The following is an 18,386-nucleotide window of genomic DNA, read 5'->3' on the forward strand; positions in this document are numbered from 1 at the left end:
ACCTTTCCTGAAACTATAGGCATATATCTATCGAAAGGTTAAAAAAAAACACACATGCATTTTTGCTCGTTTTTCCATAATTTGAATTGAAAAGGTCGAGCTATAAATATTTGTGGATAAACACTACAATAATTTATGGACCTATGGGTGGTATGGATAGAAAAATACGGACTGTCAAACAGATACATACCATATAAAACATGCTAAAAACAATCTAAATGTTCATATAACCTCACTAAGGAGGCTATATTATTCTTCAATTATCTAAAAATCTATTTCATTGTACAAAAACTTTCATATTTGAAAAATTCACCATGACCATAATGCGATACTAAACTTCTATTAAACTGTGTATTGCTACATGCTACAGAACCTTATCGTTTTTGATTTCAACCTTATCGGTAAATCAAAGCACTCAAAGTCCGCGTACACTACGAAAGGGACTCTCATCGGGTGGGTGTTGTTGACAAAAGTCTGCTGGTATGTCCCTTCTTTGGGCAGCTCTGATCTTGGCTGCCTTGTGGTTGACGCAACAATCTTTGTTGGTTTCCAGAACTTCCTTGCTATAAACGTGGTTCAAGTACATGTTGCCTTGGATCAGCAGTAAGTTGAGTTCTCTCTCCCGCTGTTCACCAATGTTTGAAATGTGTAGCGGGTATACTTCACTAGCATCTATTCTAAATACATTAACCGCCAGGGTGGAATTTGCCTTCTCAAATTAATTAATATCCTTAAGGCTTACCAGATTGAGCTCTGTGTAACCCTGTCCGTTTGTTTTGGGTCTACCTGCAAGGCCGAAAGAATGGCCCACTTGAAACACTCCTCGTCGTTATTTTTCACATTGATTACAGCCTTCTTGTATTTGATCAACGCCGGCTAATAAATGTACTGTGACCTACCCAGCGGTCGTTGGTAATATTGACTTGAAATTTTACAATTGCTTTCGATGTCCAGTCACTTTTTTCAGAGGTCCACTGTGCAATCTTCTCTCCGATCTTTTCATCCATCTTCTCAAGGGTTTCAAGCAAGTCCGTGGTTGAGGGGAAAATCTGGTTTCCCGAGTGAAAGTATCCCACGTTCTCATCATCCATTTTACCTGTTGGGTTAATCTTCACAGTGCAGCATCACATTGCTTTGACTTGTTATCCTTTCAATGCCCAATCGTCTATAAGTTCCACTCTTGACATCTGAGAGACCTCAAGGAAGGTCTGCACATCCATGTCAATAATATTGGTCATCTTTCAGGTAGTAAATACATCTTTAAAGGCTTTCTTCAGTGGATGTACCTCAATTTTATCCCCAATGATTTCCTATCTTCTCTGATCTGTTCCTGTAACTTATCCAGTAGTCGATCTTTCGACATCCTGCTAACCTCTATCAACTCATGCTGTTTGGCTTGGGTGATAATATCCTTCCTAGTATAGGGTTGGAACAACGCTAAAAAAATGTTGGTCGTCGTTCCGATCAACTGATCCAAATGATCCTTCCTCATCCGGGAGTACCATCGGCGGTGGTTCATTTTGGCAATACCACTCAGGGCTTTGACGCTTTCAACAACTAATTCCAGCTATTAATAGCTATTTGATCGATGTCTTAATCTTTATAACAATCCAAAATAAAATTAATTTGTTTCCCCCAAAACCAATATCTACGATTAAATAGTTTTTAGACCCAGCTTTTGATCTTTCGATCCTATCGTCCAATATCAAAATATATAAAATTCGTGGTAATCATACCCGGTGCGCCTGGTTTTTTTTCATCCTATAGCTCACAATTTGCCGAGCTCAATCGGTCTCTTTCTTTGTCAAGACGGTGGTCAGCTGCTTGTTTAATCTCTCACAACCCCAAGTGGGGATATGGTTGCCCCTTTCCAACATAAGGTTATAATTTCTGCCTACCTATTAACTAAATGTCTGCTTAGTAATACAAAGATTGAGAGATTAGAGGGCTATCACCATTGCCCTGTGCCCTTTGTCCTAAAATTCTTATAATTTTTAGCAGAAAAGTGACAATATAAGCCCTCCATATATATATATCGAATATGACAATATTCTGGGAAATCCTTCTAATACAACCTTTATATATGCAGAGTCTATGATTGAATTAAATTTTATAGACATTGAAAGATCAGGGGGGTCTCACCCTTATTAAAGCGGTCTCAGGTAGGTTTTCGCTATATATTTTAAATATCCAACTGGCACTTTGGGCGTTCCGTATACATTCAAGACAGGAAATGTACCAAAATTCCTTTTAGTCTCGGTTGTATCTACCTGTTAACTAAATATCTGCATAATATTAGAAAGATTGAGAGATCAGGGGGCTCTCACCATCACCCTGTGCCCTTTGTCCTAAAATTTGGACATTTTTTGACTGAAAAGTGACAATCTTAGCCCTCCGTAGATATTGAAGATGACGTTTTTCTGGAACCTCCATCTAATACAATCTTTATATATACAGAGTCAATGATTTAGTTGAATTTTATTGACATTGAAAGACCAGGGGGGTCTCAACCTCATTTAAGCGGTCTCGGGTAGGTTTTCGCTATATATTTTGAATATCCAACTGGCACTTTGGGCGCTCCGTAAACATAGAAGACAGGAAGTGTACCCAAAGTCCTTTTAGTCACGTTTGTATCTACCTATTGACTAAATGTCTATTAAATATAAGAAAGATTGAGAGATCAGGGGGCTCTCACTATCACCCTGTGCCCTTTGTCCTAAAATTTGGACATTTTTTGACTGAAAAGTGACAATCTTAGCCCTCCGTAGATATTGAAGATGACGTTTTTCTGGAACCTCCATCTAATACAATCTTTATATATACAGAGTCAATGATTTAGTTGAATTTTATTGACATTGAAAGACCAGGGGGTCTCAACCTCATTTAAGCGGTCTCGGGTAGGTTTTCGCTATATATTTTGAATATCCAACTGGCACTTTGGGCGCTCCGTAAACATAGAAGACAGGAAGTGTACCCAAAGTCCTTTTAGTCACGTTTGTATCTACCTATTGACTAAATGTCTATTAAATATTAGAAAGATTGAGAGATCAGGGGGCTCTCACCATCACCCTGTGCCCTTTGTCCTAAAATTTGGACATTTTTTGACTGAAAAGTGACAATCTTAGCCCTCCGTAGATATTGAAGATGACGTTTTTCTGGAACCTCCATCTAATACAATCTTTATATATACAGAGTCAATGATTTAGTTGAATTTTATTGACATTGAAAGACCAGGGGGGTCTCAACCTCATTTAAGCGGTCTCGGGTAGGTTTTCGCTATATATTTTGAATATCCAACTGGCACTTTGGGCGCTCCGTAAACATAGAAGACAGGAAGTGTACCCAAAGTCCTTTTAGTCACGTTTGTATCTACCTATTGACTAAATGTCTATTAAATATTAGAAAGATTGAGAGATCAGGGGGCTCTCACCATCACCCTGTGCCCTTTGTCCTAAAATTTGGACATTTTTTGACTGAAAAGTGACAATCTTAGCCCTCCGTAGATATTGAAGATGACGTTTTTCTGGAACCTCCATCTAATACAATCTTTATATATACAGAGTCAATGATTTAGTTGAATTTTATTGACATTGAAAGACCAGGGGGTCTCAACCTCATTTAAGCGGTCTCGGGTAGGTTTTCGCTATATATTTTGAATATCCAACTGGCACTTTGGGCGCTCCGTAAACATAGAAGACAGGAAGTGTACCCAAAGTCCTTTTAGTCACGTTTGTATCTACCTATTGACTAAATGTCTATTAAATATTAGAAAGATTGAGAGATCAGGGGGCTCTCACCATCACCCTGTGCCCTTTGTCCTAAAATTTGGACATTTTTTGACTGAAAAGTGACAATCTTAGCCCTCCGTAGATATTGAAGATGACGTTTTTCTGGAACCTCCATCTAATACAATCTTTATATATACAGAGTCAATGATTTAGTTGAATTTTATTGACATTGAAAGACCAGGGGGGTCTCAACCTCATTTAAGCGGTCTCGGGTAGGTTTTCGCTATATATTTTGAATATCCAACTGGCACTTTGGGCGCTCCGTAAACATAGAAGACAGGAAGTGTACCCAAAGTCCTTTTAGTCACGTTTGTATCTACCTATTGACTAAATGTCTATTAAATATTAGAAAGATTGAGAGATCAGGGGGCTCTCACCATCACCCTGTGCCCTTTGTCCTAAAATTTGGACATTTTTTGACTGAAAAGTGACAATCTTAGCCCTCCGTAGATATTGAAGATGACGTTTTTCTGGAACCTCCATCTAATACAATCTTTATATATACAGAGTCAATGATTTAGTTGAATTTTATTGACATTGAAAGACCAGGGGGTCTCAACCTCATTTAAGCGGTCTCGGGTAGGTTTTCGCTATATATTTTGAATATCCAACTGGCACTTTGGGCGCTCCGTAAACATAGAAGACAGGAAGTGTACCCAAAGTCCTTTTAGTCACGTTTGTATCTACCTATTGACTAAATGTCTATTAAATATTAGAAAGATTGAGAGATCAGGGGGCTCTCACCATCACCCTGTGCCCTTTGTCCTAAAATTTGGACATTTTTTGACTGAAAAGTGACAATCTTAGCCCTCCGTAGATATTGAAGATGACGTTTTTCTGGAACCTCCATCTAATACAATCTTTATATATACAGAGTCAATGATTTAGTTGAATTTTATTGACATTGAAAGACCAGGGGGGTCTCAACCTCATTTAAGCGGTCTCGGGTAGGTTTTCGCTATATATTTTGAATATCCAACTGGCACTTTGGGCGCTCCGTAAACATAGAAGACAGGAAGTGTACCCAAAGTCCTTTTAGTCACGTTTGTATCTACCTATTGACTAAATGTCTATTAAATATTAGAAAGATTGAGAGATCAGGGGGCTCTCACCATCACCCTGTGCCCTTTGTCCTAAAATTTGGACATTTTTTGACTGAAAAGTGACAATCTTAGCCCTCCGTAGATATTGAAGATGACGTTTTTCTGGAACCTCCATCTAATACAATCTTTATATATACAGAGTCAATGATTTAGTTGAATTTTATTGACATTGAAAGACCAGGGGGGTCTCAACCTCATTTAAGCGGTCTCGGGTAGGTTTTCGCTATATATTTTGAATATCCAACTGGCACTTTGTGCGCTCCGTAAACATAGAAGACAGGAAGTGTACCCAAAGTCCTTTTAGTCACGTTTGTATCTACCTATTGACTAAATGTCTATTAAATATTAGAAAGATTGAGAGATCAGGGGGCTCTCACCATCACCCTGTGCCCTTTGTCCTAAAATTTGGACATTTTTTGACTGAAAAGTGACAATCTTAGCCCTCCGTAGATATTGAAGATGACGTTTTTCTGGAACCTCCATCTAATACAATCTTTATATATACAGAGTCAATGATTTAGTTGAATTTTATTGACATTGAAAGACCAGGGGGGTCTCAACCTCATTTAAGCGGTCTCGGGTAGGTTTTCGCTATATATTTTGAATATCCAACTGGCACTTTGGGCGCTCCGTAAACATAGAAGACAGGAAGTGTACCCAAAGTCCTTTTAGTCACGTTTGTATCTACCTATTGACTAAATGTCTATTAAATATTAGAAAGATTGAGAGATCAGGGGGCTCTCACCATCACCCTGTGCCCTTTGTCCTAAAATTTGGACATTTTTTGACTGAAAAGTGACAATCTTAGCCCTCCGTAGATATTGAAGATGACGTTTTTCTGGAACCTCCATCTAATACAATCTTTATATATACAGAGTCAATGATTTAGTTGAATTTTATTGACATTGAAAGACCAGGGGGTCTCAACCTCATTTAAGCGGTCTCGGGTAGGTTTTCGCTATATATTTTGAATATCCAACTGGCACTTTGGGCGCTCCGTAAACATAGAAGACAGGAAGTGTACCCAAAGTCCTTTTAGTCACGTTTGTATCTACCTATTGACTAAATGTCTATTAAATATTAGAAAGATTGAGAGATCAGGGGGCTCTCACCATCACCCTGTGCCCTTTGTCCTAAAATTTGGACATTTTTTGACTGAAAAGTGACAATCTTAGCCCTCCGTAGATATTGAAGATGACGTTTTTCTGGAACCTCCATCTAATACAATCTTTATATATACAGAGTCAATGATTTAGTTGAATTTTATTGACATTGAAAGACCAGGGGGGTCTCAACCTCATTTAAGCGGTCTCGGGTAGGTTTTCGCTATATATTTTGAATATCCAACTGGCACTTTGGGCGCTCCGTAAACATAGAAGACAGGAAGTGTACCCAAAGTCCTTTTAGTCACGTTTATGTCTATTAAATATTATAAAGATTGAGAGATCAGGGGGCTCTCACCATCACCCTGTGCCCTTTGTCCTAAAATTTGGACATTTTTTGACTGAAAAGTGACAATCTTAGCCCTCCGTAGATATTGAAGATGACGTTTTTCTGGAACCTCCATCTAATACAATCTTTATATATACAGAGTCAATGATTTAGTTGAATTTTATTGACATTGAAAGACCAGGGGGGTCTCAACCTCATTTAAGCGGTCTCGGGTAGGTTTTCGCTATATATTTTGAATATCCAACTGGCACTTTGGGCGCTCCGTAAACATAGAAGACAGGAAGTGTACCCAAAGTCCTTTTAGTCACGTTTGTATCTACCTATTGACTAAATGTCTATTAAATATTAGAAAGATTGAGAGATCAGGGGACTCTATATTACATACAGACAAAAATGTCGCACGGAAAAGGGTTTATATTCGAGGACAACGAGAAAATGCGACAGCTTGAAAAGGTCATTTAATGATTCCTACGTATCTTATCAGTCCCTTTGACTATGAAAATCGTGCTTTTTATAATTTCAAGTATTTATTTTTCACTAAATTTTGAATATCAAACTGGCTGCTAGCAGCCGGTTGGATATTGAATATTGAATAACGAATAACGAACCGGCTGCTAACTTCACATACATAATCATCAGCGTAATATAATCAAGATTCACACATGACGTCCTTCAAACGCTTTGAGTACACACCCGTGGTAAAATATGAATATATTGCTAAGGCTGTTCCTATTGTACTCCCACGTCATATGTTTTTTTAATAAATGAGCTACCTGACATCATAGAACAACGACGTCAGAATATAAGCATTTTACGGGAAAATACAAGCTTGTGAAACCTAAAATCATCACAACAAGAAAACGTAAACAAACGATGCTAAAATGTTATATAAGCCAAATCTGTTTTTTAAACATATAAGACATTTGAGTAAATTATCATTAAAATCATCCAAAACTATCTAAATACATTATTGTAAACAGTTTAAGTATGTCACTTATTCAGTTTGTTCCATTCTTTTCGCGAATTAAATGGTGCGTTTATTAATGGGAACGGCAAATATTAGCCTCCACCTAGAGCGCTTCGATCAAAAAGAATTTCCGTATTTGTCCTATTAGAATCGACGGCTTGAATTTATCTATATTTTACCACGGGTTGTCCCTTTACGCCGATATTTCACCCCTATCCCTAAGGGTAAAATATTTGTCATAAAGGGCCGCCCGTGGTAAAATCACGAGAAATTCAAGCCCCCATTAATTATTTCTTAATTAATTCTGGACACATTATGTATGTTATAACATAATGTTCTTGTCGTTTATTTTTATAACTACCAACAAAACAAAAGTGATATACTGTTTTACATCTTGTATAAACCGCTAATTATGTTATAACACTAGAATAAACAACAGACGTCGGTGAAGTACCTTATCAGTTTCCATACAGACTTAGCAAAGTGCTTATTGAGATGCTTTTTACAATAGCTATCCAGTTTTGTTGTTTTCTATTTACCATAGGTGCCAAAATTGAAGACTGCATCGGACAGCAATGTTCAGAAGTTGCATCTATTCCGCTACTTGATAATATGAAAGCTACATTAAAAGCTGACATAGACGTTGCCGAACTTAATAAAGTTTTGCAAAAATATATTCATCAAGAAGTGACAAAATCTGTCAAAGGAGCGATCTTAAATCAAATGGAGGGAACTGTTGATCAAATAACCGATAATGTGACACTAATAATACAGTCTAATGTTGATGCTAAAATTGACAAATTTCAAGGTAAAAATACTTGCATTTATTATCAAGAAATTTACCCTGCTACTATATACATTTTTGTAACTTTCTATTGTAGTTCTTTGATTTTTTATTACACCCAAGAACTAATCTGAGTGGCAGTAGTTTCTTCTTTCAATTTCTTACAACTAAACGAATTAAACAAATAAAATTGATATAACTGTCCAAAGTAGCGTTTACAGTTTATATTTCGTCACCAGGTGTCACTGTTGACACTTTTGTAGTCTTGTTCTCGCTTTTTATATATATAACAAATAATCATTTTTTTCTGATAAAATGTGTTCCATTACGACATAGAGTAACAAATAATCATTTTTTTCTGATAAAATGTGTTCCATTACGACATAGAGTAACAAATAATCATTTTTTTCTGATAAAATGTGTTCCATTACGACATAGAGTAACAAATAATCATTTTTTTTCTGATAAAATGTGTTCCATTACGACATAGAGTAACAAATAATCATTTTTTTTCTGATAAAATGTGTTCCATTACGACATAGAGTTGGTTCTCTTACGTCCGTGTTTGTTCATCGAGGAAAATTCTGTTTTATTATGAAAATACATAATCTGGTTTCCTTGTTGTTCGGTTACTGTCTCGTTGAGTTGATTTAAGATTTTTTTCACAAATTAACTGACTTACAATTAGTAAAATTTGATTGTTGTTTTACCCGCCACATTCTGTATGGATACAGAAGCTGGATTTAGAACAATTAATTAACTGATATCTTCTATTATATTATACATGTAATAGTTCTGCCGCCATGTTATATAATAAAATGAATTAGGTGTGGAACGCATATAAAAGTAAGCCTGTGCTTGACCGTATGCAGCAAAAAGAAAACCTACTATTGTATACTAAATACATTACATAATATATTGAATGATCTTTGAATCTACAAATATGTGCAACACAATTGATTGTACCAACAAAAACACAACCTTCATTTTCCAAGGGTACCGATATAAAGAACTTATAATGTTTATTCCACTGTATATCTGTAAATAAAAATAACAAAATTAACAAATGATCGCTTGAGACGACTCAGAGTGACATTGAACAAAACCTCTATAACGTTTAGAGCGATCGTGTAGTAATAAATGTCTTCAAAACCTTTCGGACATGTAAAAAAAATCACAAAAATACTGAACTCCGAGGAAAACTCAACACGGAAAGTCCCTAATCGAATGACAAAATCAAACGATAAAGCACATCAAACGAATGGACAACAACTGTCATATTTCTCACTTGGGACAGGCATTTTCAAATGTAGAAAATGGTGGATTCAACCTGGGTTTTTACGCTAAACCTCTCACTTACATGACAGTCGCATCAAATTACGTAATTTTTGAAACGATGCGTGAACAAAAAGTAAAATCACAAAAATACTGAACTTAGAGGAAAATCAATTCGGAAAGTCCATAATCACATGGCAAAATCAAATAACAAAACGCATCAATAACGAATGGACAAGAACTGTCATATTCCTGAATTGGTACAGGCATTTTCAAATGTAGAAAATGGTGGATTGAACCTGGTTTTATAGCGCTAACCCTCTCACTTTGATGACAGTCTCATCAAATTTCGTTATATTTACATTGATGCGTTAACTATAAAGACACAATAAATAAAATAGACAGAATATGGGTACATCAGTCATCATCGTATAACAATTTTAAAAGGAACAATTTAACAGAACACAAAAACATCTATCTACAAACACATTCATAGATTTGTGTGTCTGACATAATCGGTAAAATAGCTAACAATCCACAGAACAATTGAACATAGAAAAATATATAATTACGTTTTAATCGGTACTATTGATCAAGCGGATGACAAACATTGGAAATATTCTTTATAAAGCACAACAATGTCAGTATTCATCTCAGAAACTAACAAACCTTGTAATAGACTTATTAAGAAGGGATATAGTTTCGATACTGTTGCCAGGTCTCAAAGATTGCATATTTCGGCGTTAATATTGATTCACTTATAGGGTCTTTTCATCGGAACTAAACACATTTATTTAAAAACCCATTGGTAGCGTGACACGAGTTCTGTTCTTCTCATATGCATATATTTTATGACGGTATGGTACTAAACCCCTAACGGGAAGGATTGTGTCATTCATATGATGTAGACATAATCTTTCAATCAGTTTAATTGATGTCTGGAGCTGGCATGTCAGTTAACTATTAGTAGTCTGTTGTTATTTTTGTATTTTTGTTATTTTGTTTATCTTCTTTGGTTATGTCTTCTGAAAACAGACTCGGACTTCTCTTGAACTGAATTTTATTGTTCGTATTGTTATGCGTTTACTTTTCGGCTTTGGCTAGAGGTATAGGGGGAGGGTTGAGATCCCATACAAATGTTTAACCCTGCCGCATTTTTGCGCCTGTCCTAAGTTAGGATCCTCTGGGTTTTGCTAGTGTTGCATTATTTTTAATTCTAGTTTCTTGTGCACAATTTGGAGTTTAGTATAGCGTTCATTATCACTGAACTAGTATATACATTTGTTTAGGGGCCAGCTGAAGGATGCCTACGGGTGCGGGAATTTCTCGCTGCATTGAAGACCTGTTGGTGACCTTCTGTTGTTGTCTGCTCTATGGTCGGGTTTTGGTCTCTTTGACACATTTCCCATTTCCATTCTTAATTTTATTTTATAGAGATTTATATCTTAGTGAAGCTTGTTGTTCGGTGTGCGCCAAGGCTCCATGTTGAAGGCCGTAGTTTAACCTAAAATGGTTTATTTTTTAAATTGTTATTTGGATGGAGAGTTGTCTCATTGGCACGCACACCACATCTTCCTATATCTATTGTAAATTTATACATGCCATCAAGATCATAAAGGTCTGAAAACAACTTAACACTGGTAACTCCTATTGTGCGAACCAAAACCTACGGCAATAGAAGATTTGATCAAACAGCAGCCATCCTTTGGAATGCATTACCAAAAAAACTTCAAAATGCAAAGTCGGTGCCTGTATTCAAAAAGAACTTAAAAACTCACTTATTTCGACAAGCATTTTTAATCCCTTAAATTCGTTTCTGTAATACGTTAGCCTGCTTTTGAATTATCGAACCTTTCTTTTAACTGGAGATATGTTTCATTTAGAATATGTTCATTGTATGTTTTTAGTAGCACACATCTTTTTCATTTCAGTAATTATATTTTTACATGGTGATATTCCTTTTTCATCTTTTGAATACGTTTTCAAATATTTAACTTATATTTGATTATTTTTAATAGCAATCTTATTTTAGACTTCTTTGGCTATTTATTTTACCAACTTTATTCAGTATAAGGGAACATATATTTATTCTAGTGAGCTTCCCCCAAGCATGCTCGGGGGATGCCTGGAGCCTTTTAGAGAAGCTTCTTCCATTAAGAAGCAATCAAAATCCAATAAATGTCAATCAAAAAGCAAATCAACTGTGAGTTTACTATTAAGAGCTTTTATAAGAGCTTTTATAAGCTCATAAAAAAGCTTGTTATTTATAGTATTAAATCATAAGCTGCATATGAATTGTTTTGAAATTGCAAATGTTCATTTTTACAAAGAATATTTTATGATTCGTACACTCCAAAATGTAATGCTAGTGCACAATCAAGTTATATTTATTACAGAAACAAAGATTTCAATAAGTTTAAAATGCGCTTCTATTGTTACATGCAAGTAGAATTTTTTTATAATAGTTTTTATATTCTTTAATCATTTCATGTATATATATACCATTTAATAATGTTTTGATTAGTTATGAAGTAGCAGCTGATTTTACATTTAACACATCTAAACCACATAAGCAATAAAAGTAATTCATCAACTAGCTGCGATGCATACAGGATTGAACTTTGCTTGACCGCAGTAAATGATAGAGATACAATTTAAGTAAACTGTTTACCTAGACATGTATTAATTCATGTCAAAAATTAGCAGACGATGATTTGATCAAAGATCACAACAGGATAAATTTGTAAAAGTTACTTGCAATTAAAAATAGTGTGCAAACGATCTCTACTCTATTTAATACTAATTAAAAGATTGTTATAGTTCTAACAATTATTTAATACTAATTAAAAGATTGTTATAGTTCTAACAATTTAACTTAACATATGGCCTTCTCGACAATCATACATATAAATAAATAATCATATTAGAATGGAATTAAATTAGGGAAAATGCTAGAAAAAAAATTGTTTGATAACGAAATATTTTAAACATTTCTTATAAGTAGATAATGAAGAAGAAGCAAATACAAATGTAAACTGCAGTATGTGAATTTGATAGAGAGTAGACGTCACCCATAAAAAACAAAATAAACAGCTGCGCCAAGAGCGCATGATACGCCCGTAGTCTTGTGAAAAACCGTAATAAATGTTTTTGGCATAACACGGAGTTGTACAAGATGTCATGCTTAATATATCCAGACTCATTCCTTATTCCAGCTCAATAGGAAGTTTTAAAATATAAGATGTATATGGAAACCAGTCGCAACATAAACGTGTTAAGTTTTAAGCAATAGAGATACGGCACGAAATTTGAAAAAAAACACCCCCTTTTTTACCAAAAAAAATTATGACATACATTAATCCTTTAAATTTGTAGCCAGGACTCATTAAACAGGTATACCCCGGGGTCAATGTGATTATGATATTGTGTATATAACAAGAGTCTTATGATAACATGCCACTTTGTTAATTAGCTTAATTTATACAAAGTTTGAAGGAAATCGATATTGAACAAAGATTGTACAGTAAGTTCACAAATTTTTGGTCAAAACATTTTTACGATTTCCAAGCGGGGGGGGGGGGGGTTTTCCCGAACCCCCCCCCCTAAACCCCCCTCAATTCGCTAGTGATACATGTGCCTGTCCCAAGTCAGGAGCCTGTAATTCAGTGGTTGTCGTTTGATGCTGTGTTACATATTATTTGTTTTTCGTTCATATTTTTGTACATTAATTAAGCCGTTAGTTTTCTCATTTGAATTGTTTTACATTTGTCATTTCAGGCCTTTTATAGCTGACTATATATGCGGTATGGGCTTGGCTCATTGTTGAAGGCCGTTCGGTGACCTATAGTTGTTAATTTCTGTGTCATTTGGTCTCTAGTGAAGAGTTGTCTCATTGGCAATTACACCAAATCTTCTTTTTTATACAAACTGCTTTTTATTTTTTTATTTTTTCAATTGTTAATAAAAAACTGATATTCATGTTCATATTCATTGTTTATTTCCAAGATACAATCATAGCATATACATGTTCATTTTTTAACTTCAGCTTTTTCATATCACATGCAGTTCTATAATAATACATGTTGTACAGCTTACCTATATTCTTCACAATTAACTTTTAAACTCCATGTACAAACCATTAGATTAATCAATATATTTCTTGTAAATTTGTATTTGGGTAGCAGGTTGCAAAAACCATTTTTACAACATTTCACCATCAAAATTACTTTTTAATATTCTGTACTCTATAGAGAAGATACAATCTAACCAGTTGTCATTTTAATACATACTGATTATAATTAGTAACACCAAGATATTATGGTTGATGCAAAGTTATATATTTCTAATAATTAAGGGGGTCTTTCAGGAATCTGACCTTATCATATGGTGAAGCATGATAAATGAAGGATATCTGATTACATTTAATGGCTTCTTGGTGTTAAAGATAAAAACATGTGGACAGTGCTTTACATTTTATTAATGGGATAATTTGCCAGTTTTATGACTACTGACCTCAACTGACCTCCACTGATGTTAATGATATTAGTGATAAGAAATGGTTTTTAAATAGGGACATTGAAAAGTTTTACATTATAAACATTTGACAATTTATAAAAAACAATACTGCAAAATCAGAAATTAATGCAATGTTTTTATCATTGTGAAAATTGCAACATCACAAAAAAATAGCAGCATTATTGAAAATTAACATTTTCTGAAATCACTATTTGCTTCAATGTTTGTTGTCAGTAAGAATTTTTCACAAAATCCTGTTTCATTAGCAAAGGATCCATTTATAGATGTACAATGAAATATATCAAAGTCCAAAAATCTGAAAACAGATTCTGTAATATTAATCAAATCAATGTCCGTAATGTGAATGTTACTCAAATGAAAAGATCCCAGTGTATGTTGATTTAATGTTACACTTTTAAAAAAAATACAAACTTGACGAAGTCGCACTAAATCTTCTACTTCCAAATACCGAAATACAATTAACCACAATTCCGGTGGTAAGAGTTCACTCATAGTACACTTTAATACATTCAAGAAAAAGTGCTAAATGCTATATCATAGAACATGCATGGCGATATATTCTAATAAAGATTTACAAATGCTCTCTAAAAAGCTCATAAGACCAGTTTATTTGCCCTATATATATTAAAGCTCAATATAAATGCACATCATTCCATGGGACATTAAATGTTGTAGAATTGAAAACAGAATAATTATGTTAACTGTTATTCGGTTTAAATAAAGTTAATATATAGATTTAATTTTCTTAATTTCATATACATATCGAAAGTTTTCTTTTATATCCCCCCCCCCCCCCAAATGTATTGCACAGTTTGATAGCTTGCAGTGTAAATTAATCCAGAAAGTTGAAAAAGGCATTTTACCAAGACATTGAAATGTCTGCAAAATATTAATAACTACACAGAATAAAGACGTATTGCCAATATATTTTTAAACATCACATTTATAAACAAGCATCTTTTACCGGCTCATATGAGCTTTTTACTGATTGAACTCAGCGTGGATTCTCAATCTGATTGACATTTATGGGGTTTTAATGGTGTTTTAATGAAATAAGCTTTTCTAAAAGGCTCCAAGCATCCCCCAAGCATGCCTGGGGGAAGCTCGAAAGAATAAATATATGTTCCCTAACGTTATTTTGATTCATTGATATATATATTCCACTTTTTTTTTAAATTTCCACATTATTAATACTTTTATCTAGAAAAGTTTTAACACTTAAATATTTATTTTGTGTGTTCATATTTTATATTTTTATCACTGTCTGTGTGTATGTTCCGTTTAACATGTGATGTAAAGCGCTTTGAGTAATATTGTTTTAGATTTAGCGCTATAGAAAAATTGTATAATAATCTTCGTGATCAGAAATTAACAGTAGTAAAGAAAGTGGAAGTGGGGGAGGGGATCTGTATTCGCACCTTAGTCATAATAATCAGCTCGTTGATTGTAACTATTATCAGACAGAAGCAGAAGAAAAAGAAGAAGAACAAGAAGAACAAAAAAAAAAAGAAGAAGAAAAGAAGAAAGACATTCATTTCCCTTGGGAAATAATTATTCACTTGGGAGACCAAGTCTTCAAATCTCCCTCAGACAAGGGTGATAAATGTATGATATCTGAAACTATATGGCCCAACACGTAATCTTCTATATTGCCTTGATATTCAACATTTATTTGCCGTTTTACCAAGAAACTATATTGTATGTGGTAAATATGCCTATCATAAGACTAGCTTTGGTCATATTATTAATTATTTGTTTCTAATTTCAGATTGTCAGTGTTCTAACAGGGAGACAACACCAGCATTTACATCTGTTAGCACACATGATCAAAGCTATTCAGCAAATGTTTCTATCAAGTTTGACAGAGTTGTAGTCAACATTAAAGACGGCTACGATCCAACGACAGGTATTTTCACTGCACCTAGTAAAGGAGTGTATCATATATCGTCAACTGTGATGAACGCAAAAGGACACAAACTGTGGGTTAGTCTTTACCTTAATGACGTGCGGGTGTCAAGTATTTGGTTAAATCCTTCAAGTAACACTTTTGAAATGGGTACAACAAATATGATATTGGATCTGAAAGAAGGAGACAAAGTTTCTATAAGGTCACGTGGTAATTACACAGTTCACAGTAATCAGGATATTTACAGCTCATTCTCGGGCTATCTGATAATGAATTAATGAAAATTTTCCTGTTTTTGACTTTTAAGTTTTGTCTTTTTATTGCTTATTTATAGAAGAAACGGAGAATGTTTGTATTCCACTTAAAGTATTATACGAAATGTTCCAAAAAATTTCAAGTCTTGGATTAGCATACAGCATTGAAAAGACGTTACTGAGTTGTGAGAACTGTGTCTGATACGTTTGGCAATTTGAACAATAAAATATGGTTAAACTATACAACAGGACGTTTAAATATGCACCTACATTAACTTATTGAAACACAATTAAAGTAAATGTAAAGTAAATATGAAGTAAATTTCACACATTATTTAAGTCTCCAATAACCAATGTATATACTTTTCTTAAAAATTGATATGTTGTTGATACCTTATTTTCCATATCAATAATACGTCAACGATTTTGTTCATACGTGTTCTGCAAACAAACTGATTTTCGCGATGTTTCTTTTTACAAATCTTACAATAATTAAAATTATTAGTTTGGAGATGAACAACATTTCAACAGAAACCAAAGAAAAGGAACGAGATAGAAACGACCTCCTAATGTTCGTTTTAATGGAATTAAATAACAGCATTGAACTAAAAATAGACAACACTTTGAAATTGTGATTCGACAAAAAAAAAACGAATGCAAAAATTCAGATCAAGATCATTCAATCTGCGTTCTAAAAAAATAAACACTCGTGTTTTTATCCTAAATAATAGTAATAAAAAATACAAAGAAAAAGCAATGGTCATAATATTTACAATTGTGTCCAATTCAATCGTTTTGTGATAACTATATTTGTACATGAAACGATGAGTTGCCGTATGATAGCAAAATGAGAACCCTATCTTACAGAGCCCATTTGATATGGATTGAAACAATGATAGGTTATCGTACAACTTTAAACAATGAACAAACGCTATGAACTTTAGCCAACTAATTTTATTTTTTTGAAAGCAGTAAAATGATGAATGCAGAAAAATAAAATGATGTTCCTTCATCCAAGCATATCTTGGATGTGCAGGATGAAGGTCATTCTTAGAATATGAGCCTGAGGCTCGAAAGTAATGAATTAGCTTAACTTCTCTTTGAGGGGTGAAACGTACATATAATATCTCTGTTTAAAGAAACAAACTATAGCTGACCACACCATAACTGTGTGACCTTGACCCTAGTATATAAGCACCTGTTCCATAATAACTTGTCATAATTTAAAGCAAGTTTGTGTCGACCAAATATAAAACCCAGTGGAAAAGGGTGGGTCTGACTGATAATCCCTAGGGTGGGAATTAATTACTTTCGAGCCTCAGGCTCATATTCTAAGAATGACCTTCATCCTGCACATCCAAGATATGCTTGGATGAAGGAACATTCTTATTCATATTTCGCCTTCGGTCTCAAGTAATGAATTAGCTTGTTTAAAGTGTAGACACAAACTAAAAACAATTTTTATATAAATGCCAACATTTAATAAAGGATAAAAATCACAAGATCATCCAGTAACTACAACTGAAGAAAAGTGTTTTAGTACTGATATTATTTACTTTCCTGTTATAGAACTTGAAAAAGTTTTACCATATGTTCAGACAAAACTGTTGCCATAATGTCCTTAATAGAACATCCTGAAGCAAAATGCACTTAAGAAGAGGTTCCTCTAAATGAGTTAACCTTAAAACATTGGATAAAATTAGAACTCTCTCTAACTATCTAAACTTTACGAAAAGACTTAGATGAATTCTCTCACCTATTTTGTACACAAAACATGATAAATCATTGTCTTAACAACACAAAGTTTTGGTTTATCAAAACCTTTGATCACCTCATTAGGTAAACTATCTAACAGATCTAGTATTTTTCAAAAACTCATGTATATGAAAAAATAAAGTGCCATGTCTCTGAATGAAAGACATAGAATGTAAATCTACAGCTGATAAAGATAGTACTTTAAGGCAGATGTAGTCAAGGCAAATAAAGACACAAGTATAAAAGACAGTCTTCAATGTTAAATACTCCAATGAATATTAAGAACCTAAAAAAGATAGCACTAAATTCATCTCCTAAGTGAAAGAGTATCTAACTCTTCAATTGCAGATTCAGGTTTAAGCAACCTTACACAAATAAATGTAGTAAACAAACAAAATAAGTAACATCTATTTCTTAAAGGAGAAAGTCTGTTTCAACATAGAACAAGGAAAAATCACATTAAACATGCTGAATATGAAAAGCTTGTGTTTTACAAAAATTTCAATAACCAATAACATCCTTTTGAGATGGTGATAAGGAATTGATAACACCAAATAATGAAATTT

At 34.0% G+C, this 18,386-nt stretch overlaps 1 protein-coding gene across 1 annotated transcript; it reads left to right on the top strand.

Annotated features, from left to right (window-relative positions):
- The first annotated feature begins 7,741 nt into the window (after positions 1–7,741).
- LOC134681825 (heavy metal-binding protein HIP-like) lies at positions 7,742–16,305 on the top strand. Its single transcript, XM_063541462.1, has 2 exons — positions 7,742–8,118; positions 15,674–16,305. Exons 1-2 carry the CDS (start codon positions 7,806–7,808, stop codon positions 16,087–16,089), a joined length of 729 nt encoding a protein of 242 aa, XP_063397532.1. The 5' UTR covers positions 7,742–7,805; the 3' UTR covers positions 16,090–16,305.
- The last annotated feature ends 2,081 nt before the right edge of the window (positions 16,306–18,386 follow it).

The sequence above is a fragment of the Mytilus trossulus genome, chromosome 8 (assembly GCF_036588685.1).
Source record: "Mytilus trossulus isolate FHL-02 chromosome 8, PNRI_Mtr1.1.1.hap1, whole genome shotgun sequence".
Taxonomy (NCBI): Eukaryota; Metazoa; Mollusca; class Bivalvia; order Mytilida; family Mytilidae; genus Mytilus; species Mytilus trossulus.

What these genes read in the sequence shown, in the direction of transcription:
- LOC134681825 (XM_063541462.1), top strand. Translation starts at nt 7,806, where the DNA reads ATGCTTTTTACAATAGCTATCCAGTTTTGTTGTTTTCTATTTACCATA. An exon ending in TAAAATTGACAAATTTCAAG is followed by an intron (nt 8,119 to 15,673) that starts GTAAAAATACTT and finishes TTCTAATTTCAG; the next exon opens with ATTGTCAGTGTTCTAACAGG.